The 25853-nt window shown below is 47.7% G+C and overlaps 1 protein-coding gene across 7 annotated transcripts in view; it reads right to left on the bottom strand.

Moving 5' to 3' along the window:
• Sgk2 (serum/glucocorticoid regulated kinase 2) overlaps nt 1–15902 on the bottom strand; it is a 32678-nt gene extending 16776 nt beyond the window's left edge. For 2 of the 7 annotated variants that reach the window (XM_045156648.1, XM_004669289.2), the window contains exons 1-7: nt 15121–15233; nt 7836–8073; nt 6151–6212; nt 5398–5447; nt 3366–3423; nt 3085–3168; nt 1539–1670 (exon numbers count right to left, since the gene is read on the bottom strand). In XM_045156648.1, the coding sequence (XP_045012583.1) occupies nt 1539–1670; nt 3085–3168; nt 3366–3423; nt 5398–5447; nt 6151–6186 (360 nt within the window). In that variant the 5' untranslated portion in view covers nt 6187–6212; nt 7836–8073; nt 15121–15233. Of the gene's footprint in view, nt 1–1538; nt 1671–3084; nt 3169–3365; nt 3424–5397; nt 5448–6150; nt 6213–7835; nt 8074–15120; nt 15236–15596; nt 15734–15844 lie in introns of those variants that run through there. The other 5 variants (XM_045156651.1, XM_045156654.1, XM_045156653.1 and 2 more) reach the window with 5 other exon arrangements.
• Between the last annotated feature and the right edge of the window lie 9951 nt (nt 15903–25853).

The raw sequence follows: 25853 nt of genomic DNA, 5'->3' as shown, positions 1-25853 counted from the left end.
CCATGACCTCACAGTGCCTGACACTACCTACACAAGACCATCATAATAGGAGAAAAAAATCATGACATCAAAATAAAAGAGAGCCTAATTGAAAGGGGGAGGGGATATGATGGAGAGTGGAGTTTCAAAGGGGAAAGTGGGGGAGAGGGAGGGCATTACCATGGGATAATTTTTATAATCATGGAAGTTGTTAATAAAAAAATTTTGAAAAAAAATAAAAGATCTCAACTATGATGCCAGTTTCATGTCAAAGGAAACTGGGAGCAGGTGGGATCATTAAGCGACTTATCTAAGGTCTTTTAGCTCACAGTTGGCAGAGCTGGGATTTGAAATTAGGCAGTTCAAGATGTTTCAAGATGATGTGCTCTTAGTGGGAGTGAAGGGATGGTCTCTCCCTATGCAACTCAGGCTGGCCTTGAACTCACAGTCCTCCTGTCTCTGCACCCCTGGTATTGGGATTACAGGCATATGCCACCATACCCAACAAAAAATGTGCTTTTCCAGACTGGAGGGATTGCTTAGTGGTTAAGGCATTTGCCCTAAAAGCCAAAGGACTTGGGTTCAATTCCCCAGGACCCATGTTAACCAGATGCACAAGGTGGTGCATGCCTCTGGAGTTTGTTTGCAGTGGCTGGAGGCCCTGGTACATACATTCTCTCTGTCAAATAAATAAATAAAAATAAGAATCACTTTTTAAAAGTGTGTGTTTCCTCCCATTCAAGAGATGGGATGACTGAGCCCAGGTTAGATCCCTCTGTGAGCTAATCACTTGCTTGCAAAACCCTTCATTTAAGGATGCAGTACCAAAAACGCTCCTCAGCTTCACATTGAAAGTCATTTGGTTACAGGACAAACCTGGAATCATTGAGGGAAGCCCACTCTACTTTGCTGCCGTGAGATAGAGTTAAACCTAAAAGGGAGGCCAGCTTGTCCCTGCCATGCTTTGGGGCTAACAAGTGGCTCAGGACTCCACTTATGATAATGATGGGTTTCCTCTACGCTGTGGAAAGTGGAGCATTAAAAATCATTACTAGACAGTATCTCTTAGCATTGAACTTTCCTGCCCTAAAGCACATACACACACACACACACACACACACTTACTCTCTTTCTACACCCACACACACAAAAAAATAAATAAATAAAAAGGCTGGAGAGATAGCTTAGCAGTTAAGGCACTTGCCTGTGAAGCCTAAGAACTTATGTTCAAATCTCCAGGTCCCATGTAGCCAGACGCACAGGGACACAAGTGAGCAGTGTCACACATTCTCCACAAGGGGGCACATGCGTCTGGAGTCCATTCACTGGCTGGAGACCCTGGCATGTCCATTCTCTGTATCTATCTATATCTATATCTATATCTATATCTATATCTATATCTATATCTATATCTATCTAATCTATCTATCTTCTCTCTCTCTCTCTGCTTACAAAAAAAAGAGACTAGAGAGAAATTGGTAAACAGTGAGCACTACTTAGGATCAAGAATTCTCTGCCAGCAGCCATCCCAACAGAGCTGCCTTGCAGCCCACACTCACCTCTCCCCCATTGACATAATCCAGCACAAAGTAGAGCTTCTCGGGGGTCTGGAAGGAGTAGCGCAAGCCCACCAGGAAGGGATGCCGCACATTCTTCAGCAGTACATTGCGCTCCGCCATGATGTGGCTTTGCTGTGGAGTGAAGGGAGGACACAAGGCAGGGGTCCATGCCACAGCCTGGAACAGTCCCTTTCATGCCAGTGCAGACCAGACACCGTTGCTGGTGGGGTTGCTCTGGCCTAGGACTTTCTTCTGTCCTGTTCAAATACCGACACTGCTCCCTGTGGCCCTGCAAGCCAGGCCCAGCCTCCTTGCACTCAAAGGTCTGTGGTCGCCCTAATCCCAGCCTCTTCCTATAGCAGTATCTCAAATCCGTGGATCAGAAATCTGCCCCAGGCCACAAGCAAAGCATATATATGATGGCCAGGCGAGTCAGTTCCAAAGAAAATTTCTGGCGGGGGTGGGGGGAAACAAAAACACTGGGCTGGGGAGATGGCTCAGCAGTTAAAGGTGCTTGTTTGCAAAGCCTGCTGGCCTAGATTTGATTCCCCAGTGCCCAGGTAAAGCCTGATGCACAAAGTGGCACATGTATCTGGATTTCCTTTGCAGCAGCAAGAGGCCCTGGAGTACCCATGCTTTTCCTCTCATACATAAATAAATAAATAACTATTTTTGGAAAGCCATGAAGCACCCACAGTTTCTCTGCTTGGGCATCCCCCCTTTTTCTTTGTGTGTGTGTGTGTGTGTGCAGGCACCTCTGACCTAGAAAACTGTTCTCTGGTGTTGACATTGGCCTTACACCTCATTTGAGACAGGGTCTCTGGCTGCTCACCACTCCACCGGCCTGGCTAGCTGTCCCAGGAGCTACTTCTCCCACCTCTACTTTCCTTCTTCTCACTGTAGGTCTTCTGGGCTTATGGATGCCCGCAATAGCATCTGGCTTTTACACGGACTCTGGGGATCCGAAGTCAGTGCTTGTGCCCGCATGGCCAGCGCCTTATCCTCTGGGCCCTCTCCCCAGCCCCCAGCCCGCCCGCTTTGCAGACGATCAGAATGCCGCTGCGAAGGAGCTGCCAGACCACCTATGCAGGGTGACCTCAACTCCCACCACCACGGCGTGCTTGCTGGTTGGTGACAGTCACTCTGTCTCCCGAGTCCCGATTTGATATTCAATCCTCTCTTTGTTCTCCTAAGGTGTTGAAGGGACTGGAGTTGCTGAGGCACCTAGAGCTCCAGGTTGGTCACGACTGGAAAGAGGGTACAGTGTGAGCCCACAGGGTGCACCTGGGAAGCCAGGTGCCCTAAGAGGGCAGAGAGCTGGCCCATCAGCACCCCGTGTTGCCTGTGCGAAGGCAGAGGTCTGCTTGTCTTCCAAAGGTTTCCCAGTGATTTGTCTTGGTCTACCTTCCTTGGGCAAGCTCAGCATTTTGTGCAGTAGCTGGACCACCTCTGAACATGGCCCCATAGACCTCTTGGGGATGGGACCATCGTGGGAAGCCACCCTAGGCAGAAGCAGGACAGAGGCTCTTGTGCTGAGTTCTGGTACCTCTTTGTTCTTCAAGATGGACTTTTTCTGCAACACCTTCACCGCATAGAATGCGCCGTCAGACTTGCGCTTGGCCAGGAGGACCTGCACACAAGCACAGACGGAAGGCCCCATGGGTGGGTTTGGATTTCCCCGACGGCAAGAGATGCCTCCAGTCCTGCCCCACACCCATCCGGCACTGCAGGCACGTGAAACCTCTCTTTGGAGTTGCACGTGGAGGACAGCGGTGCAGGGGTGGAGAAAGAAAGACCTAGGCCTCCCACTCTCTTCTCCACACTCACCTTTCCGTAGTTCCCTTTGCCAATGACTTTGAGGAAGTCGAAGTCTGTGGGCCGGGCACTAAGATAAGAGAGGAACAAGGATCAGCATTTGTGCACCAAAGCAGAAATCCCAAAGCTGCTGAGAGCTCAACACTAGAGTTGACTTAAACACACCCACTGTGGCTCAGGGAAGTTTGAAGAGGGGGCGGAAAGACTGTAAGAGCCACAGAGTAGAAGGGACTGTCCAGAGGCCTGGACCCCCACCTTCTTACAATGACTACTGCGCTCACATCTCATCACCCACATCCCCAGAGGGAAAACCAGCAATCCCACTGAGGAGGGTCCCCAGCGGCATGAGGGCAAGGAGGAAGGAAATGATGGTACAAACACATGATGTGTCCATACAAAGTTTCTACTTAATAAAAAGGGGCTGGAAGCTGGGTGTGGTGGTGCATGCCTTTAATCCCAGCACTTGGGAGGCAGAGGTAGGAGGATTGCAGTGAGTTCAAGGCCACCCTGAGACTCCATAGTGAATTCCAGGTCAGCCTGAGTTACAGTGAGACCCTACCTCGAAAAACCAAAAATAAATAAAAAGGGGCTAGGGAAATGGCTTAGCAGTTAAGGTGTTTGCCTACAAAGCCAACAGATCCTGGTTCGATTCTTTTTTTTTTAAATTTTTTTTTAAATTTATTTATTTGAGAGCGACAGACACAGAGAGAAAGACAGATAGAGGGAGAGAGAGAGAATGGGCGAGCCAGGGCTTCCAGCCTCTGCAAACGAACTCCAGACACGTGCGCCCCCTTGTGCATCTGGCTAACGTGGGACCTGGGGAACCGAGCCTCGAACCGGGGTCCTTAGGCTTCACAGGCAAGCGCTTAACTGCTAAGCCATCTCTCCAGCCCTGGTTCGATTCTTTAGGACCCACATAAGCCAGATGCAAAAGGGGGCACTTGCATCTGGAGTTTGTTTGCAGTGGCTGGAAGCCCTGGTGCACCCATTCTCTCTCTCTCTCTTTCTCTCTCTGCCTCTTTCTTTCTCAAATAAATAAGTAAATAAATAAAATATATTTTTAAAAAAGACTAGAGAGATGGCTTAGCAGTTAAGGTGCTTGCCTGTGAAGCCTAGGGACTTATGTTTCACTCTCCACGTCCCCCATAAGCCAGATGCACAAGGTGATGCAAGCGCACAAGGTTGTATATGCGCACAAGGTGGTGCATGCATCTGGAGTTCGACTGCAGTGGCTGGAGGCCCTGGCGCACCAATTGTCTCCCTCCCTCTCTCTCACTTGCTCTTGCTCTCACTCTGTTGCATAAAAAAAAGCTAGTCTGTTGGGCTTACCTCAATAAAATAAAACAAAATTCAAGCCAGGTGTGGTGGCACATGCCTTTAATCCCAGCACTTGGGAGGCAGAGGTAGAAGGATCGCTGTGAGTTCGAGGCCACCCTAAGACTCCCTAGTGAATTTGAGGTCAGCCTGCGCTAGAGTGAGACCCTACCTTGAAAAAACAAAAACAAACAAACAAAAAAAAAAGAAGAAGAAGAAAGAAAGAAAGAAAAGAAACAGCATTTGCAAGAGTAAGCCAGGCCTCTGTTTAACTTTGGAACTGGGAAGTGTAGCCCGCCTTCTAGGGGTTTTGTCTTCTTGCCTCCTCACCCCTCAGGAACATCGTATCTCCCAGCCCAGAGAGGCTTGGAAGTCTCACTCTTCACAATTCACTTAAAACCAGGCGGGAAGGACACACAACCAGGTACACGGTTTAGAAGGCATGATATAGCATGCCACCACCCCCCACCCATGCCATCAGCAAGCCTTAAGAAGCGCCTAAGAGTGGGAAGTTCTGATGGGGCCCATGTTAGGGTGCATTCCAGGCAGAAGGCTCATCATGGGCCAAGGTTGGGGAGTAAATGCGAGAGGAAGCTGAAGGAAGATCATGGCCCAGATCGTGATGGTCTTGAACACAGGACCAGAGACTCTGGGGATTTATTCCCAAGGAGAGATGAGCCAGTCCTGAAGGGATCCAAATAGGAACGTTGCCTTGGAGACCAGAACTCACTTTGGGTTGGCTGATGGCCCCAGATTGATGTTCCCATTGGCTCTGGAAGGCTGAAGACATTTAAAGAAAGAAGCAATTAAGATAAGCAAACCCTTCTCCCTCTTCTTTAGCCCAGGCCAGTCCTGCTAACACCTCTCCCAGCTTGCCTGCCTCCCTCCTTTCCTTCTTCCCTTCGGCCCTCTTACCCACCCGTCCCTTTAACAACCTTCTCTTTCACCTGCTTCTCCCAGCAACCTTGAGAAGCTGTTGGCCTTTGTGCCAATTTTAAGGGCAGAAAAATGAGGTGAGAGGGGAGTAATCCCAGGCCTTAACAGGAAGCCAGGCTTGGACTTGAACCCATGTATCTTCACAACCAATCCCTTAATTTTTCTACTCTCATCGACTTTTTGTCTTTTGGGGGTAGGTTGGATGGGCAGGGTTTCGCTCCAACTCAGACTGACCTGAAACTCGCTATGTAGCCCAGGCAGGCCTCAAACTCATGGTGATCCTCCTACCTCAGCCTCCTAAATGGTGAAATTAAAAAGTGTGTGCCACAACACCCATCCAGCTTCCCATCTACTTTTTGAAGCCTTTACCCAAATGCCTCCTTAATTTTCCCTGCAAATAGCCCATCTCCAAGACCTCACACTGAGCCAGCCAGCTCCAAGTCTCTACTTGTCTAGACCATGCTATGGACCAACCAGTGTCTCTACAGATTTCCTTAGCATTGGGAGTCCCAGGTGCTGCGTGCTAGGTGGGACCAGAGCCACTTACCTGTGGGCTAGGGACCCCCGCCGGGCCAGAGGCCATTCTGTAGCTGTAACTGGGCTTTGGGGCTACGGGGAAGAACAAGTATGAGGGAATCCAGGCCTTGAGGCGTGGCAGCCCTCTCCCCGACCCTGGACCTCTGCCACAACTTGAAGGGTCCCACCCTGGAGGCCAGTGACTCATGAGCTCGGGGGATGAGAAGTGATATCTGCCTCCTTTCTGGTCAGACACCTCAGGAGGGTTGGGGAGGGACATCTAGACTGGCTCTTTGTAAAGGTCAGGGACAGCCGGGGTAGTAAGACCTTTGTGAGCCACAGCGTCTCTAAGCTGGCCAGGCCAGAAAGGTCCCTTCAGACCTAAAGCTGAAAGCTTTCACACATTGTTCACTAAGGCCCCGGAGGCCTGGAAAAGACTTTTTCTTCCTTCCTTCCTTCCTTCCTTCCTTCCTTCCTTCCTTCCTTCCTTCCTTCCTTCCTTCCTTCCTTCCTTCCTTTCTTGACTTCCTTCCTTCTTTTTCTTTTTTCAGACAAGGTTTTGCTATGTAGTCCAAGTTGGCCTTTAATTCAAGATACTCTGCCTTAGCCTCCCAAGTGCTGGGATTGCAGGAATGTGCCACAACACCTGGTTTCAGAAAAGGACTCTTTTGGGATCTTGGGAGATAGCTCAATGGGTAAGGCGCTTGGCAAACATGAGGACTTGAGTTTGGACTCCCAGCACCCACGTGACTGTTAAGTGGATATGGCGACCTGCCTGTAATCCCAGTGTGAGGGGCAGAGACAGGATCCCTGGGGGCAAGCTGGCTAGCAAGTACAGCTGAATCCACAGGCTCTGGGGTCAAACGAGAGACTCATGTCTCAACAACTAAGAGGAAAATGATCGAGGACGACACCCAGTGCCAACCTCCAGCTTCCACATGCGTGTGCACACTTGCACACATACACATGCCCATGACACGTTAACACGCATACACACATGCATGCCACATACAGATGCACATGAGACAAAAAGGAAAGGACATTCTGCAGTGCTTCAGTGTGTGAGGGGTAGGCTGGACTCCCATATAGGCATGTTGACAACCCCAAATCATTGTGGACAGCCTCCAGCTTGGCTCTGTGCTGACTAATAATCTCCTTGCCACAAGGACCACCTCAACTCTCTGAGGGCCTTGGACCAGAGCCGTGGAAGCCCCCAACTAGCCACCATCTATTTGAGGTCAGGTGGTGGAGGGGAGAGAGCAGCTGGTCTCCTGGTCAAGAGCACAGTGGAAGAAGTCAGGATGTCCATCCGGGTTCAGTGGGCTCAGAATCCTACAGCTCCTGTGTCTCCCACCGGGACCACTGGATGCTTCTGCTTTGGCCATCCCTAGGGTCTGAATTTACAGCCTGGCCTCACTGAGCAGAGACCCCCCCCCTTTTTTGTTTTCCTCAGGGAAGGTCCTGGGGCACTACCCTGTGGCCTTCTTTGGCTGGGAAAATAGCTATAAGGGAAGGGAGGGGTCCCCCCAGCGAGGCTGAGCTGAGAGACCCAGCCCCACCGAGACCCAGCGCAGCAGGCTGCAGTGGGAGCGCAGACAGCCCTTGCCACAGCCCTTCGTGCCATGCTCCCACAGCCAGCCGGGAACACCCGCACCCCTCTCTGGGCCATCCCCCACGGGTTGCAGTCCAGGCCCCGACTACCCTGGTCCCTCATACCTGTGCGGGCTTAGCTGAGGCCTCCGGGAGAAGCAGCAGTTGGAGTTGAGCAGAGGCGGTGGACAAGAGAGCCTCTCTCTGTTCTGCCAACAAGGACCAAGTGTCAGTGCCTGGCGCCCCCAGCACAAGCTCCCGGCAGTGGCGGCAGCGATGGGGGCTGGTGATGCCACACAGGATCCAGCGGCGCTTAAGATGGGACGATGTGAGCCTTCTGCTCCCTTGGGGACACCATCTTCCCCTGAGGGGTGGAGGAGGGTAGGCAGCAGCCCTCCAGGAGCCTGCAGACTCCTTGGGGCCACGTAGCATGAGTGTGCTGTGTGCAGGTGTTTTGTGCAGAGATGTAGTCCACATCATGTGTCAGTGTGGCTTTGGAATTCAGGTGTGTGTGTGTGTGTGTGTGTGTGTGTGTGTGTATGCATGTAAGCAACCCCTTTTGAGACCCCTTCCCATTGCAGGGAACTTTTTTTGGGGGGGTGGGGTTGAGGTAGGGTATCACTCTGTGCCAGGCTGGCCTCAAACTCACAGGGGTCCTCCTCCTGCTGCTTCCCAAGTGCTGAGATCAAAGGCATGCCGCACCACACCTGGCCTGCAGGGCAGTTTTTACTTTGCTTTCTCAATAAAACTCTACTTGCTTGCCCTTAAAAAAAAATAATGTGGCCGGGTGTAGTGGCGCACGCCTTTAATCCCAGCACTCGGGAGGTAGAGATAGGAGGATTGCTGTGAGTTTGAGACCATCCTGAGACTACATAGTGAATTCCAGGCCAGCCTGAGCTAGAGTGAGACCCTACCTTGAAAAACCAAATAATAATAATGTGTGTGTATCAGTGTAATAGCATTGGCACATGTGTCTATGCATCCAGGTGATTATGCCAAGATGATGCTTCTCAATGTGTATAGAGGGTGCAAAGTGCTTCAGCGTGTCGCTGTGCAGTAAAATGTGCCAGTGTGTATTTTCATATGTGTTCACATCCTTGGGTCCGTGTTTGTGTGTGATTCCATGTGAGGGCATCTGCATGGTTGTCTGCAGATGAACTTGAGTCAGGTTAGGGTTGGGGTTGGGGTTAGTAGCGTGGGTGTGGCTATGTAAGTGCACATCCTATGTGGGTACATCACGGTGAGTATCTGTCCATATTGGGGCATATCAGTACATTTCTCTCCATGTGTGTATGAGCATGTGCACATGTGTGTAGGGAGTCTGTCTGTGAGAACACATGATCCCCGTGGCTTTTCCAGCCACTATACAGACCACCTCGTCCAGAGAAGAGGCTCTGGGGACCCGGACCATGGCTACGGAGATCATTACACCAAATGCCTGAGAAGTGAAGCCAGCTCTCAGCCCAGCTGGCCTTTCACTGCTAAGCACTTTGGGTTCTTCCCTGTCAGCTCTTCGAGAGCTCTGTCCCTCTGTCCCCAGGGCAGGTCTGGTGGAACCCCAGCTGTCCTGCTATGTAAACAAACAAACAAAAAACCCGAGGGTCCCCGGAGCACCTTGGCTTATGAAGGCCTTGCTGCTTGGCACAACCTTTTTAGTTTCTCACCACGTCCTTTCCTTTATTAGGGGATCATGGGGATCAGTAGGTGTTCTGGGAAAGGAAGGAGTTGATGGGATCAACATAGCCCCCCCTGACTTTCTGTGTGAGTACACAGTCCATGATGGGGGAAGGACTCACGGGGGGTTGAGGCAGAGGCAGTGGGTCAGGGAGGGAAATGAGCCAGTGGCTCCAGCACCTTCTGCAGGCTCTGAGATGCAGGGAGCTGGAGGTGCTGACGCAAGAACGCTGGGGTAAACAGTATCAGAGCCCTTCATCTTCCCACAAAATAGAAATGTTGAGGCAATATACAGGTCTGCGGGATGCCATGTTGACAAAACACACACCCTGAACAAGGACGTTCCTTTTCAATGACAAGACCATGAGGGGGCCTTCATTCGGCAGCACGATGTAGAAAAGCAAGATAACTGATGATAATAACCCAAGTGTCCCCGACCGGGCACGCACTTCAGAACCACGGGCTGTGATGGCTCTCGCTGTGAACCTCGCACCCTGACCACGCCTCTCTCTTTCCTTTTCAGTTAAGTGCCTCGGAAGAGCTCCTTGGAATCATCGCCTCTGCTCTTTTCATAATTTAATTAATAAATTTATTTGAAAGAGAGAGGGGCAGATACAGGGAGAGAGAATGGCCATGCCAGGGCCTCCAGCCATCACAAATGGACTTCAGTCACATGTGCCACCTTGTACATCTGGCTTACGTGAGTCCTGGGGAATCGAACCCTGGTCCCTCAGCTTTGCAGGCAAGCACCTTAACTGCTAAGCCATTTCTCAAGCCCTCACCTCCACCTTTTTTCCTTTTCTCCCCTGAAATCCAAAATTTCATTTTTATTAATCAGTGGACAATGACCTTGTGTGCCAAAGCCAGAGAGGACTCTTACTCAGATGTGGGGTGGCATTGGTACCCTCCCTGGTGCCCTCTCTTTGCCCACTTGGCTTTGGGAGCTTCTGGGTTTTTTCCTGCCTCAGTCACATTACTGATCCTCTGACTCTGCTCATCCTTCAGCTCTGGCCCAGTCTTTGGTCTCTGTCTACATGTAAGCTAGTCCAGCGGCTTAACTAACTATGTTTGGTAATACAAGTTTTCCCCTCTAGTTCTGGTTCTCTCCTGAACTCTGGATCTACATATCTAACTGCTTCTTCGCAACTCACCCGTTAGGTGTCTACAGGTATCTCCAGTCCTAACATCCCAAATGAAGGTCTGAACTTCCATAACTTCCACCTTGTCCTGGTCTTCCCCTCCCTCAGTCTTCTCCCTCAACGATAGCACCATCATCTACTCAAAAGCTCGACGTAACAATTTGGAATTCATTCTAGGACTTAAACCATCACCCCACCTCCACTCTGTCATGAAATTCTATTCAAAAGATCTCCATGGGCTGGAGAGATGGCTTAGTGGTTAAGGCACTTACCTGTAAAGCCAAAAGACCCAGGTTCAATTCCCCAGGACCCATGTAAGCCACATGCACATGGTGGCACATGTGTCTGGAGTTCCTTTGCAGTAGCTGGAGGCCCTAGCAATCCATTTTCTCTCTCTTTTTCTCTCTCTCTTTTTCTGCCTCTTTGTTTCTCTCTCAAATAAATAAAAAAAACTTAAATTTTAAAAAAGATACCCATAAAAGCTGGAGAAATGGCTTAGCAGTTAAGGTGCTTGCCTGTGAAACCTAAGGAACCATGTTTGATCTCTTTCCAGATCCCACTTAACAAGGTGAGGCAAGCGCAAGGTTGCACATGCCCACTAGGTGGCAAAAGCATCTGGAGTTTGATTGCAGTGGCGGAGCATAAAGGTACTGTTGGATAGCAGAAATAAGTCCTGGTGTTCTATTGCACGTAAGGTGATGATGTTTACCAATTTTGCATTATACACTTCCAAATCACTAGAAGAGACAGAATATTCACTAGGAAGAACTGACAAATGCTTAAGATAATAGATATGTAAAATATCCTGCTTCTGGGCTTCTGTGTGAGAATGAAAATACTTAGTAGCAGAGGCCAGTAAGTTGAAAAGGAGACATGAAGGGAAGAGAAAGGAAGGGAGGAGGATACTTAATAGGTTGATATTGTATATATGTAAGTGCAATGATTGTAATGGGGAGGTAATATGATGGAGAATGGAATTTCAAATGGGAAAGTGTGGGGGTGGGGAGGGAGGGAATTACCATGGGATATATTTTGTAATCATGGAAAATGTTAATAAAAATTAAAAAAAAATATCCTGCTTCTATTTGAGGTAAGCCCAACAGAGTGGCCTCATGAAAGAAAGCGAGAGAGAGAGAGAGGGAGAATTGGCATGCCAGGGCACTAGCCACTGTAGTCAGACTCCAGATGCTTGAGCCACCTTGTGCACACGTGTCACCTGTGTGTCCAGGTTACGTGGAATCTGGCGGGTTGAACATGGGTCTTTAGGCTTGGCTTAACCATTAAGCCATCTCCCCAGCCCAAAATATCCTGCTTTGATCATCACACAATAAATTCAAAAAATACATACCACTATCCTCAGTCAAAACAAAGTAAAACAGAGAGCCGGGCATGGTGGCGCACGCCTTTAATCCCAGCACTCAGGAAGCAGAGGTAGGAGGATCACTTAGAGTTCAAGGCCACCCTGAGACTCCATAGTGAATTCCAGGTCAGCCTGGGCTAGAGTGAGACCCTACCTTGAATTAAACATGTATGCAGTCCCTATATCCCATTCTTGCTCACCAGCATTGCTGTGGCCTCCTGCCTGAGCCACTTTGTCCCTTCCGTGTGTCACTGCGGTAGTTTCTCTACTCACTCCCTTAAGCCACTGCAGTCTCTCTCCACGGAAAGCCAGGGCGAGTCTTTCACACGGTACATGGAACATGGACTTTCCTTACTCAGCGCTCCAGTGGTAAGCTGATGTGGTGGCGCACGCCTTTTATCTCAGCACTTGGGAGGCAGAGGTAGGAGGATCGCTGTGAGTTTGAAACCAGCCTGGGCTGCCGAGTAGGTCCCAGGTCAGTCTGGGGCTAGAGTGAGACCCTACCTCAAAACAAACAAACAAACACCAACCCCCCCCCAAAAAAAAATAAACCTGCCACCAGCTTCCTGCCACACCTAGAATTAAAGTCTGAATCGATCACAGTCCACAGATACCATTACTAGCTCCATCTCCACTCTCCCTGACGATCTCCAGGGCATCCACTCCGCTCCGCCAACCCACCCAACCCCTGTGAATTGCTGTTCATCCACTACAGAGTGCTCTCTGCCTGCTGGCCCCTTGTACTCCCTTCCCTTCTGCCAAAAAAGCTCTTCCAAGGCTGGAGAGATGGCTTGGCTGTTAAGCGCTTGCCTGTGAAGCCTAAGGACCCCAGTTTGAGGCTCGATTCCCCAGGACCCACGTTAGCCAGATGCACAAGGGGGCGCACGCATCTGGAGCTCCTTTGCAGTGGCTGGAGGCCCAGGTGTGCCCATTCTCTATCTATCTATCTGCCTCTTTCTCTTTCTGTCTGTCGCTCTCAAATAAATAAATGAAAAACAAAAAGAATTTTTTTTTTAAGTTCTTCTATCCACATGGCTGGTTTCCACTAGCAAGGCAGAAGCCTCTTTCTGTGAGCCCCCCCCCCCCAGAGAGGCCTGTGTTGATTACAGGTGACAGGTTGTCCTTTTTTGTTTTGGACTTAGGGCTGTCAGGAATAAGGTAGGGTGGCTGATCCTTCTATGACAGCTGTCCCCTCAGCCTCCGGTGCCTTTTCTGCTTTGCACTGTGGCACCTCTCACTCGCTGCCACCTTATCATGCCGCTATTCAACTGTTTTCATCTTCTGTCTCAAACTAGAACATCGTTCTGTGAGGGTCAAGATCTTTCTTGGTTACTGCAGAATCCTCAGCCTCTAGAATGGGCCTGGACTATATAGTAGGTGCCCACGACATAGCTGACTCACGAACTCAAAGAATGGATTGATAAATTATGGTACATACACAAAAAAGGAAAATTATACAACCCGAACCTCCTCTACCTCTAGAAGTCTGCATAAATCAAACTAGGGCCGGGCGTGGCGGCGCACACCTTTAGTCCCAGCACTCGGGAGGCAGAGATAGGAGGATCACTGTGAGTTGGAAGCCAGCCTGAGACTATAGAGTGCATTCCAGATAACCTGGGCTAGGGCTAGAGCAAGACCCTACCTCCAAAAACCAAAAGCCAAAAGCAGCAAAAAAAAAAAAAAAAAAATCAAACTAGGAATATAAATCTGATGTACTACCAAGCAAAAAGCAAGTTTTAAAATGGGCCGGGCGTGGTGGCACACGCCTTTAATCCCAGCACTTGGGAGGCAGAGGTAGGAGGATTGCCATGAGTTCGAGTTTGAGGCCACCCTGAGACTCCATAGTGAATTCCAGGTCAGTCTGGGCTAGAGTGAGACCCTACCTCGAAAAACCAAAAAAAAAAAATAATAATAATAATAATAATAATAATAAATAAAAATGGTAGGTGCACCAGGGGCACCACTTTTGTGAAAGTGGAAAAAGAATACAATGTACATTTGAGTGGATAGTCATGGCAAAAGGCAGGAGGCTATGAAAGTAGATTCTTACATTGTTTTGTGTTTTATTTATTTATTTTTACCTATCGTGTAAAGTTTCGCGGTGTTACTGTTTCATTCATGGTTTCATCCCCAAGCACCAGTGAGAACAGTAACGTAATCATTGCCCACTCTCCCCTCGCCTCGCCTGGATGCCCCCCACCACTCTCAGTGCCCCTCCCGTTTTGCTACGATGCGACTTTCCGGCCCTCTTTGACCCATAGCGACCCCCTCACTCCAGCCCGCCCATGAGCCCTCGGCCTGTCCTGGCCCTGGCTTGCTCTCACTCAGACTTGCCTTCCCCTGGCTCCCCACCACGTGGACCTGCAGGCTGGGGTAGTGCAAGGTAGGGGCTTCACAGGGCTCTCTTTCTGGGAATGCACCCTTCCCGGCAACCTGGCCTGCTGGCTTAACCCCTTTTATGCGTTTTCATTTGCCATCGCAGAAGCCACGCTCCCTGCTTTGTACCCGCTTCTGACATTGCACCTGGCTTCACCTCTCTGTAATGTCTCCTTGACCTGCCTGCCCAGCTCAAGCACCGGCTTGCTCTTATTTTGTTCCCACAATGCCATGGGTTAGAAACTGTCATCATCCCCACACACGTGTGTGTGTGTGTGTGTGTGTGTGTCTGTATGGTACTGGAGATTGAACCAGTGCCTCAAGCATGCAAGCTAAACACTTTTCGTGTGAGCTACACCCCCAAGTCCCTTCATTCCTGTTTTTAGTAAGGAGGAAACTGAGGCATGGAGAGGAGAAGATGACTTGAGAAAGATACAGTAAACATCAATAAATGATGTGACAAGGATGTGAACCTAAGCAGGCTGTGAAGAGGTTAGAAAGTTAAAAAAAAAAAAAAAAGGAAGGAAGGAAGGAAGGAAGGAAGGAAGGAAGGAAGGAAGGAAGGGAAGGAGTGAGTTAGACCAGGAAGAAGAAATGTAAGCAGTAAAGAGAAATTAGGTAGCCAAAAAGAAATTAGACACGGGAAGCAAAGAAAGGGAGGAGAGAGAGAGAAAAGGGGAAAACATTAGGGAAGAAGGTGAGGAAGAAAGAGGAAAGATAGGAAGAAAAGGAGGGAGGAGAGAAGTTAGGAAGGAAGGACATGGAAAAGAAAGAAAACGAGTAGTTAGGAAGGAAGTGGCCTAAGTTATGAGCTCCACAGCTTGCCAGCAGGCAGGCACCCCAGTCTCAAGAAGCCCCTCACCTGGAGATCCTGGGTCCCCACGCAGGTGCAGGGCAGCTGTGCCCTCTTCCTCGGAATGCCTCACTGACCTGACACCTAATCCTGACTCAGCCAGCAGGAGCGACCTGTTACCCACTCGCCTAGCTCTTAAACCAGCTCAAGTTCAGCCTCCCAGTTCTGCCAGCTCACAGCCGGCTTCGGTGCTTTCCAGTTACTAATTAACCGCTGGACTAAATCAACATGGTGGCTGTACCCACAAGGCCCCTGGCTAGCCATGCCCCGGGGACCCTCTTGAACTGTTAAAAGCTACTGCTTGACTTAAGTTATACGACCTTAGGCAAGTGACTTCAGGTCCACAAGCCCCATGCGAACTGGCGATGGGAAGTGTCCTGCCTTTATGCAGGTTCCTCTGAAGTCCCTTTCAACGCTGTCACATTTCCATTCCTGAAACTGCTCCTTTCCCAAGGTCTGGCTGAGAAATAGACTCATCCACATACCCTTTCCCGATGCCACCAGCTGAACCTCCTTCCCTTTCCCCGGGCATATCACGGATAATCACGGCAATGGAAAGACTGGTCTCCCTCAGTTTTCTCTTGCTGCTTCCCCGGTAAGAGCTGCCAGCCTCCATCAGCCCTTCCACAGCACTTCCAGAGGTGGGCAGCTCATTCCTCCTGGGTCCCGCGTCATTGCTGGGCACCTCTGGCACTCACGTGTGCTGAGCCAATGCCTGCTCCCCAGAGCTTACCTGCCCTGGCACAGTCCTTGGAGAAGAGTGAGAGCAAGGCGGACGCCTGTGAACACTCTGCCCTTTGGAGACCCAAGGACCAGGATCCAAGGCTCTGCTGACTCCAGCTCACGTGGAGGGAAAGTTTTCTTGTGAATGACCCAGAGCTACCGGACCAAGGGTCCTGACTCAGGCGAGGGTAGGCCTGAGCCACTGGACCATTGCGAGAAGCTGTGTCCAGCGACCTTTCCGCCTAGCCATCCAGAGGTTGACTTGAACTCCGCTTCTACTCTTATTTGTCATGAACATGTCAACAACTTACTCTTCAGGTCTGGTGCCTTAAGAACTGACTGCTCTGATGCTCTGCTCAGCCCCAGAGGGCCTCACTCCCCACCTCCCCCAGCACACACCAGCACGTGTCTGGCCTCAGGCCAGAAAGGGGAGGCAGCTGACCCAAGGGCACAGAGCACATCAGGACAGTGGCCAGGGTCCCGCCCTTCACCACTGCTCTGCCAAGCTCCTCCTCCCCTGGTTAAAGAAGGAAAAAAGAAAGAAAGAAAGACAGGAAGAAAGAAAGAAAGAGAGAGAGAGAGAGAGAGAGAGAGAGAGAGAGAGAGAGAGAGAGAGAAAGAAAGAAAGAAAGAAAGAAAGAAAGAAAGAAAGAAAGAAAGAAAGAAAGAAAGAAAGAAACACATACACTATGGTATCAATTGCACAAAGTACATTGAAGAATTTCAACACAGAAGAATGTCAGATAAAAAGTAAAAGCTTTGGGCTGGAGGGATGGTTTAGCGGTTAAGGCGCTTGCCTGCAAAGCCAAAGGACCCAGGTTCGATTCCTCAGACCCATGTTAGCCAGATGCACAAGGGGGCACACACATCTGGAGCTCGTTTGCAGTGGCTGGAGGCCCTGGTGCGCCCATTCTCTCACTCTCTCTCCCTCTTTCTCTGTCAAATAAATAAATAAATTATATATTTCTTTTAAAAAATGAAAGTTTTGGCCAGGTGTGGTGGTGCACACCTTCAATCCCAGCACTTGGGAGGCAGAGGTAGGAGGATCGCCATGAGTATGAGGCCACCTTGAGACTACATAGTGAATTCCAGGTCAGCCTAGCTAGAGTGAGACCCTACCTTGAAAAAAAAAAAAAGGTGAAAGCTTTGTCACACCCACCTTCAGTTGCAATTTCAGAGGAAAGTGCTACTAACTAAAGGGTTGATAATCACTTCAGACTCCTTCCTTCCTTCCTTCTTGTTTTGGAGCTAAGGTCTCACTCTAGTAGCTCAGGCTGACCTGGAACTCACTCTGTAACCCCAACAGGCCTCAAACTCACAGTGATCCTGCCACCTCTGTCTCCCTAGTGCCCAGGCTCTCAACTTTATTTTTCTTTGTTTTTAATTTAAAAAAAAACAAACATTTTATTTATTTATGAGAGAAAGAATGGGTGATCCAGGGCCTCCAACTACTGCAACCAAACTCTAGACACATGTGCCACCTTGTGCATTTGGCTTACGTGGGTACTAAGAAATTGAACCTGGGTCCTTAGGCTTCACAGGCAAGCGCCTTAACTACTAAGCCATCTCTCCAGCCCTCAATTTTATTTTTCAAACAGGAGCATTACAGTGCATAGTGTGGGGTTAACTGAATGATCCTTATTTCCTGTTCTTTTGCTGCTGGACATTTGGGCTGTTACAGTTCAGGACACTTTGAAGGAAGCTGTAAGAAGCATCCTTACATCTATATCCTGAGGCCTTGTGCTAACATTTCTGTCTGATACAAGCTCCTATAAGTGGGAGTGCTGGGGGATTTCTAACCTTTTTACCAAATTACTGTTAAAAAAAAAAAAAAAAGTACCATGGCTCCCAGCAATGCCGGCCCTTGCCCTTCCTTCTCAGGTAATAGCCAAGGCCTCTCCTGTGATGGCATACCAATCTTCTCTTTCTTCTTTTCCTTTCCATCCTCCCTGCAGGGACTCTGTTATTTAGGTGCAAAGGTCAAAGACATGTTTTCAGGGAAGAGAAGGGAGACACAAGAGACTGAGTCAGCGGGAGCCATCTCCATGAACAGTTCCCCTCTGCCTTACATTCCTCCGCCCACTTTTTTGTCCTTGGTCTGTCACCAGTTCTGCCCTCCTCCCCACTACCTCCACGGGAATAGGACCTTTAAGCCAACAGACATATAGAAAGAAACAATGAGAGACCCTAGTTTTCTTTTTGGGGGAAAAAAAAGAAAATTCACAAAATTAAAAATAAAATAGGAGGCTGGGGAGGTGGCTCAGAAGTTAAAGGTGGTTGCTTGCTTGCAAAGCCTGCTGGCCCAGGGCTCAAAACCCCAGTATCCACATAAAACCAGATGCACAAAGCGCCACATGCACCTGGAGACCTTGGTATACCTTGCTCTCTCTCACTTGCTCTCTTTCCCTCTCCACTCTTCCCTTTCACGTTCTCTCTCTCTCTTAGCAAATAAATTAATTAAGTTAAAAAATCAAATAGGCTGGGCATGGTGGTGCACACCTTTAATCCCAGCACTTGGGAAGCAGAGGTAGGAGAATCACCGTGAGTTCGAGGCTACCCTGAGACTACATAGTGAATTCCAGGTCAGCCTGGGCTAGAGTCAGACCCTACCTTCAAAAACAAAACAAAACAAAAAAAACCAAAACCCCCCAAACCAAAAAACCATACAGGACTAGGTAGACAATGGAAAAGATCAGTTCCTTGTCGTACGCCTCACCTTTTCTTGATACTCCTTTTGGTGTTGAGCTGCTGTGTGTAAAACATGGTGACATTGCTTTTCTCTGATGTCTTTTTTTATTAAATATTTTATTTATTTGAGAGAAAGAGAGACAGAGGAAGAGGCAGAGAGAGAGAATGGGCACACCAGGGCCTCCAGCCACTGCAAACGAATTCCAGACACATACGCCACCTTGTGCATCTGGCTTATGTGGGTACTAGGGAATAGAATCTGGGTCTTTAGGCTTCTCAGGCAAACGCCTTAACCACTAAGCCATCTCTCCAGCCCCCAATGTCTTTTACAGGTTAATACATTGTCCAGGGCCTCCTTCTCACTTTGCAGCATGGATATTTACATTTTGCCTATCCTCATGCACATTCTGTTTTTCCCAAGGTTAATTTATAATTGCCTCATTTGATGGCTTGAAAAACTGCCTATGTCTATAGGATGCACATTCAGTATATTGAGAGTATGCATGTCACATATTGCTTGGGGATGGGGAAATGGTCTGAGAAATGTGTCATTGGGTGATTTCATCCTATGAATGTCATAAAGTGTGGCCACCCAAACTCAGATGGCTGTGATGTCAGTAGGTGATTTCATCTTATGGGACCAATTATCCTCCATGCAGTCCATTCTTGGCCATAAAGTCATTATGTGGCATATGAGTGTATGTTGAAGATTCTTATGGAGAATTATGCATTATTATATATAATTATGATAGAACATAGCATATCCTCTTAATTCATCAGTTTGCACCTTTTTAGTTTTTTTTTTAATCCATCCTTTGTAACCTTCTTTTATTTTCCTGTTCATGCCAAATTAGCTGTCCAGTGTCACCCTAGCTCTTCCTTTCGCATTGCTTTGTAAATCCCCCTTGTGTCTCATGTTGCTGGAAATCCTGCTTTGGGGGTCCTATGCAATCCTCTTTTAAAAAACTATTTTAGCTGGGCACAGTGGCGCACACCTTTAATTCCAGCACTTGGGAGGCAGAGGTAGGAGGATTGCTGTGAGTTTGAGGCCACCCTGAGACTCCCTCCTGAATTCCAGGTCAGCCTGGGCTGGAGTGAGATCCTACCTCGAAAAACCAAAATCATCATCATCATCATCTACTTTAAGGGCTAGGAGATAGCTCAGAGATTAAAGGAACTTGCTGGCAAGCCCACTGGCTTGAGTTAGATCCCTCAGCATCCACATAAAGCCAGACATCTGTAATCCCAACATACCCATGACATTGGGAGGTAGACTCAGGAAAATCCGGAAATTTGTAAGCCAGCTAGATGAAGCAGCCAGGGTGGGTGGGTGGGTGGGTGGGGGAAACACCATCAAAAACAACAAGAACAGGACTGGAGAGATGGCTTAGCAGTTATGGCACATGCCTGCAAAGCCTAAGAACCCAGGTTCAATTCCAGTACCCACATCAGCCAGATTCACAAGGTGGCACATGTGTCTGGGGTTTGTTTGCAGTGGCTAGAGACCCTGGTGTGTCCATCTTCCCTCTCTCTCTCTTTCTCTCTCCCTCTCAAATAAATAAAATATTTTTAAAAAGCAACAACAAAAACAAACAAAAAAAACCCCATGACAACAAGCAGGACCCTGTCTCAAACAAAGTAGAAGGAGAGAATAAACACCACAAGGCTTTCCTTTGACCTCCACATGCGCACCATGGCAAGGGCATGCACACACATGCACATGCACACACACACACACACCATATACACATTCATACATACACATAATAAAAAACAAAATAAATATTTTAGGGTCTGAGAAGAAGGCTCAGTGGATACGGTGCTTATTGTTTAAGCAAGAAGACCTTAGTTCAGATCCCAAACATAAAAAACGTTGTGGTGGGGGCTGGAGAGATGGTTTAGCAGTTAAGGCATTTGCCTGTGAAGCTTAAGGACCTATGTTAGACTTTCAGATCCCACGTAAACCACAAGGTTGTACATGTCCACTAGATGGCACAAGCATCTGGAGTTTGATTACAGTGGCTGAGGCCCCTGGTGCACCAACTCTCTCTCAATCTCTCTCAAATTAAAAATAAATAAATAAATAAAGTTGTGGTGGGTCTCTTTAACCCCAGCATATCTATGATAAGATTGGCAGAGACAAGAGAATTCCTCTGAAGCTCATAGACCAGCTATCCTGGCAAACGGAATGATGGACAAGTGATCCTGCTTCAAAACAAGGTAGAAGGTAAAAGCTCCTCTGATCTTCACACATATAAGTGTGCACACACATATCATACACCTCAAAGAAACAAAAGAAAATTGTAAAAAAAATACATACTTTAATCCTCTGTGTGTGTGTGTATATATATATATATATATTATTTACTACTTGAGCCATTTCACACTTGATCTTAGCCAAAAGTCTAAGAAGCATTCATTTTAACCATTTTTAAAGATTTTTTTTTTTTTTTTTTCGAGATAGGGTCTCACTCTAGCCCAAGCTGACCTGGAATTCACTATGTAGTCTCAGAATGGCCTTGAACTCACTGTAATTTTCCTATCTCTGTCTCCCAAGTGCTGGAATTAAAGGTGTGTGCCACCACACCCGGCTTCCACTTTTAAAGATTTAAAAAAATTATTTATTTCAGAGAGAGAGAAAGAGGGAGAGAGAGCAAGAGTGAAAGCCAGGGCCTCCAGCTGCTGCAAACAAACTCCAGATGCATATTCCACTTTGTGCATCTGTCTTTACATGGGCACTGGGGAAACAAAACCAGGTCATTAGGCTTTGTAGGCAAGTGCCTTAACTGCTGAGCTATCTCTCCAGCTTCCCCTTTTAAAATGATTTTTAAGATATTTTATTTATTTGCTTGAGAGAGAAAGAAACAGATAGAGCATTTTAACTATTTTTTAACATGCAGCTTAGTGGCATTAAGTTCATTCATGACATTGGACAGCAACCACTGCTAACTTTATAAAGAAACTCTTTGGGGCTGGAGAGACGGCTAAGCAGTTAAGGCACTTGCCTGTGAAGCCTAAGGACACATGTTTGACCCTCCAGGTTCCACGTAAACCAGATGCACAGTGATGCAAGCGCACAATGTCGCACATGCACACAAGGGGGTGCACGTGTCTAGAGCTCAATTGCAGTAACGGGAGGCCCTGGCATGCCAATTCTCCCCCCCTTTCCCCTCCTCCCCCATGTCTCTCAAATGAATAAATTAAATTTTTTAAAAAGCAAAAAAAGAAGAGGAGGAGGAGGAAGAAGAAGAAGTAGAAGGAGAAGAAGAAAGAAATGTCTTTGAGCTGGAGAGATGGCTCAGCAGTTTAGGTGCTTGCCTTCAAAGCTTAACAACCTGGGTTTGATTCCCAAGTACCCATGTAAAGCCAGATGCACAGTGGCGAATGTGTCTGGAGTTCACTTGCAGCAGCTGGAGGCCCTGGTGTGCCAATTCTCTTTCTCTCTCTTCTGTCTCTCTCTGCTTGCAAATAAATAAATATATTAAAAAAGAAGTATCTTCCTTGCACTTTATTATGGCATCATTACTACAGTAACAGAAAGCTCACACAAGGGGCTGGAGAGATGGCTTAACTGTTAAGGCAGTTGTCTGCAAAACCAAAGGACCTTGGTTCCATTCCCCAGGTCCCATGTAAGCCAGATGCACAACGTGGTGCATTCGTCTGGAGTTCGTTTGTAGTAGCTGGAGGCCCTGGTATTCTCTCTCTCTCTCTCTCTCTCTGCCTCCTCCTGTGTCTTTCTTTCTCAAATAAATAAATAAAAATATATTTTTTTTAAAAAAAAGAAAGCTCACACAAGGGCTGAAGAGATGGTTTAGAGGTTAAGACATTTGCCTGCAAAGCCAAAGGACCCAGTTTTGATTCCCCAGGACTCATATAATCCAGTTGCATAATATGGTGTATATGTCTGGAGTTCATTTGCAATGGCTGAAGGACCTGACACGCTCATTTTCTCCCTCTTTCTTTCTTTCTCTCTCTCTCTCTCTGCCCATTTCTTTCTCCCTCTCTCTCAAATAAAAATAACTACATATATATATATAAAAGAAAGCTGACACAATTTCCTTTCTGACACAATTTCCTTTCTGAACTGGTCATTGCTGGTGTATAAAAACACAACTGACTTTTCATGTTGACTTTCAACTTAACTGACCAGCTTAATAGTCTTCAGAGTTTATTGGTTCTTGTTGATTCTTTGAGATTTCTCTAGAGATATGATACTATCTCTCAACATAGTCTTACTTCTTCCCTTCCAATTTAGATGTCTTTTATTTATTTTTCTTACCTAAGCTGGGCATGATGGTGCACTGCCTTTAATCCCAGCACTTGGAAGACAGAGGTAGGAGGATCGCTGTGAGTTCAAGGCTAACCTGAGACTGCCTCGTGAATTCCAGGTTAGCGTGGGCTAGAGTGAGACCCCCCACCTCAAAAAATCCAGAAGAAAAAAGAATAAAAATGTATATTTTCTTATCTAGTTGTTGTAGCTGGAACACCCAGTGCAAGATCTCACCAGTGGTGAACATGAGCACCCAGTGTCTTGCTCCTGAATTCTGGGAGAAATGTTCAGCTGTTCACCTTTAAGGATGATATTGACCATGGGTCTTTTTTGTTCGTTTTAGGATTTTGCTTTGTGTGTGAGTGCAAGAGCGCACAGGGCAGAGTGGGCATGTAGAGGTCAGAGGACATCACCTTCTCACTTCGTTTGAGGCGTGGTTTGTTTCCCTCTCTGGAATCTTTTTTTTGGGGGGGTGGGAGAGGGGGAGGGTTCAAGGCAGGGTTTTGCTCTAGCCCAGGCTAACCTGGAATTAGTCTCAGGGTGGCTTCAAACTTATGGCAATCCTCCTACCTCTGCCTCTCAAGTGCTGAGATTAAAGGTGTGTGCCACTACACCTGTCTCCTGGAATCAGTTTTTTAAAAAATATTTTATTTATTTATTTTAGAGAGCGAGAGAGAGAGAGAGAAAATGGATATGCCAGAGTCTCCATCCACTGCATATGAGCTCCAGATGCATGCACCACTTTGTTCATCTGGCTTACATGGGAACTAGAGAATCAAGTCTGGGTCCTTAGGCTTCACAGGCAACTGCCTTAACCACTAAGCAATCTCTACAGCGCTGGAATCCTTTTGTTTTTTAAACTTTTTTATTGACAACTCTCATAATTTTAGACAATAAACCATGACAATTCCTTCCCCTTCCCCACTTTCTCCTTCACAAATCTACTCTCCATCATGCTTACAAGGCAATCATTCAGACACAAATTGGCCTCAGTATCCATGACCTCTCAGTGCCTAGCACTACCTTCACAAGACCCTCATAGTAGGAAGAAAAGATGATGATATCAAAATTAAAAAGGGGGCTGGAGAGATGGCTTAGCGGTTAAAGTGCTTGGTTGTGAAGCCTAAGGACTTACGTTCAATTCCCCAGTACCCACTTAAGCCAGTTGTACAAGGGGGCGCATGCCTCTGGCGTTCATTTGCAATGGTTGAAGGACCTGTCTTGCCTATTCTCTCTCTCTCTCTGCCTCTGTTTCTCATTTTCCCAAATAAACAAATAAAATATAAAAAAATCATGTGTATTTAAATTTGAGATGATTGGGATGTGGTGGTGTTCTCTCCTTCTTAAAAAAATGTGGCTCAAGCCGGGCATGGTGGTGCATGCCTTTAACCCCAGCACTCAGGAGGCAGAGGTAGGAGGATTGCCATAAATTTGAGGCCACCCTGGGACTAATTCCAGGTCAGCATGGGCTAGAGCAAAACCCTACTTTGAACCCTGCCCCCTGCAAAAATAAAAAAAACAAAAGAGGGCTGGAGAGATGGCTTAGCGGTTAAGCGCTTGCCTGTGAAGCCTAAGGACCCTGGATCAAGGCTCGGTTTCCCAGGTCCCACGTTAGCCAGATGCACAAGGAGGCGCACGCGTCTGGAGTTCGTTTGCAGAGGCTGGAAGCCCTGGCGCGCCCATTCTCTCTCTCTCCCTCTACCTGTCTTTCTCTCTGTGTCTGTCGCTCTCAAATAAAATAAATAAATAAATAAATAAATAAAGAGATTCCAGACAGGGAATCACCATGAGTTTGAGGCCACCCTGAGACTACATAGTGAATTCCAGATCAGCCTGAGCCAGAGTGAGACCCTACCTCGAAAAAAACCACCAAAAGAAAAGTCTTCCTTGGGCTTGTTCATGAAGGACGCTGACAGATCCGGTGGGTCAGTCACTCCTGCCTCTTTCTCTTTACTCATCAGAGGCTGGGCAGTCCTGGTTTTTGGTGTTTTCTGCAGGTAGAGTTTCAGTTTCCTGGTTAATCCCTGTGGCCTCTCCTCATCGCCTCTGTCTGTTTTGCACTTTTTGTCAGAAGGTGTACCCTTTCCTGCCTCCACTCTGCTCGCTCCACTTTTGCAGGAGCCCGTTTGGCCGACAGCCTGGCCTGGTAGGTGCTTCTCTGCGCTGACCTTCCCTCGGGCATCTTGGATCGGTTGAAGGTGCATGGGGACGCTGTGGCCCTTCGGCGGCTGTCTGACCACCACCTTGAACTGTTGGGACCTGAGGTGGGGGCGGGATGGAAGAACCGGTGGTCCTCTTTTTATGCAGGGTCTAGGGATAAAACTAGGGTGCTGCAAGCTTTTTGTCTGCTGAGCCATCTTTCCAGCACCCTTAGGATCTGCTCTAGGTTCTCACTACTCTGACATTTTACAGTTGTGTAGCTCAGTACCACTTCTCTAATACCCTTTGTCCTGAATATGCAGGGTGACCTCTCAATCTGAAGGCCAGTACGTTTCAGGTCTATGAAAGTTCTTTTCTCTTAGTTCACTGTTGGTGGATATAATTTGTTTTCTCTAGTATCTCTTACCGGAAGGCTTTATTAGCTGAGTATTTGAGCTCTGGCCAGCTTTCTGATTTTAAATGCTTTTCCTGTTTTTCATTTCTTTGTCTTTTGTTTTCAGACAAGGTCTCACTATGTAGTCTAGGCTGGCCTCAACTCACAATCCTCCTGCCTCAGCCCCTAGAGTACCGGGGTTATAACATATATCTCCATGCTCAGCTCTTTTTATTTTTATTTTTATTTTTTTAGAGTTTTAAGGCAGGGCCTTGCTATATAGCCCTGGCTGGCATTGAACTTGCTGTAATCGTGCCCCTGCTTCTTGAGTGATGGGATCACTGGAGTTTGTCACCACACTTGGCTTGTTATTTCTACTTTCTGGGAAGTGTCCTTCCCTTTACCTTTTGGACCTTGTTCTGACTTTTTATTTCTACAATCACACTTCAAATTTCCAACACTTTTTAAAAATATTTGAGAGAGAGAGAGAGAGAGAAGGGGCAGGCCATGGCCTCTAGCCAATGCAAA

The sequence above is a fragment of the Jaculus jaculus genome, chromosome 8 (assembly GCF_020740685.1).
Source record: "Jaculus jaculus isolate mJacJac1 chromosome 8, mJacJac1.mat.Y.cur, whole genome shotgun sequence".
Taxonomy (NCBI): Eukaryota; Metazoa; Chordata; class Mammalia; order Rodentia; family Dipodidae; genus Jaculus; species Jaculus jaculus.
The sequence above is the reverse complement of the archived record's forward strand: the minus strand, read 5'-3'. Positions and strand labels throughout refer to the sequence as shown.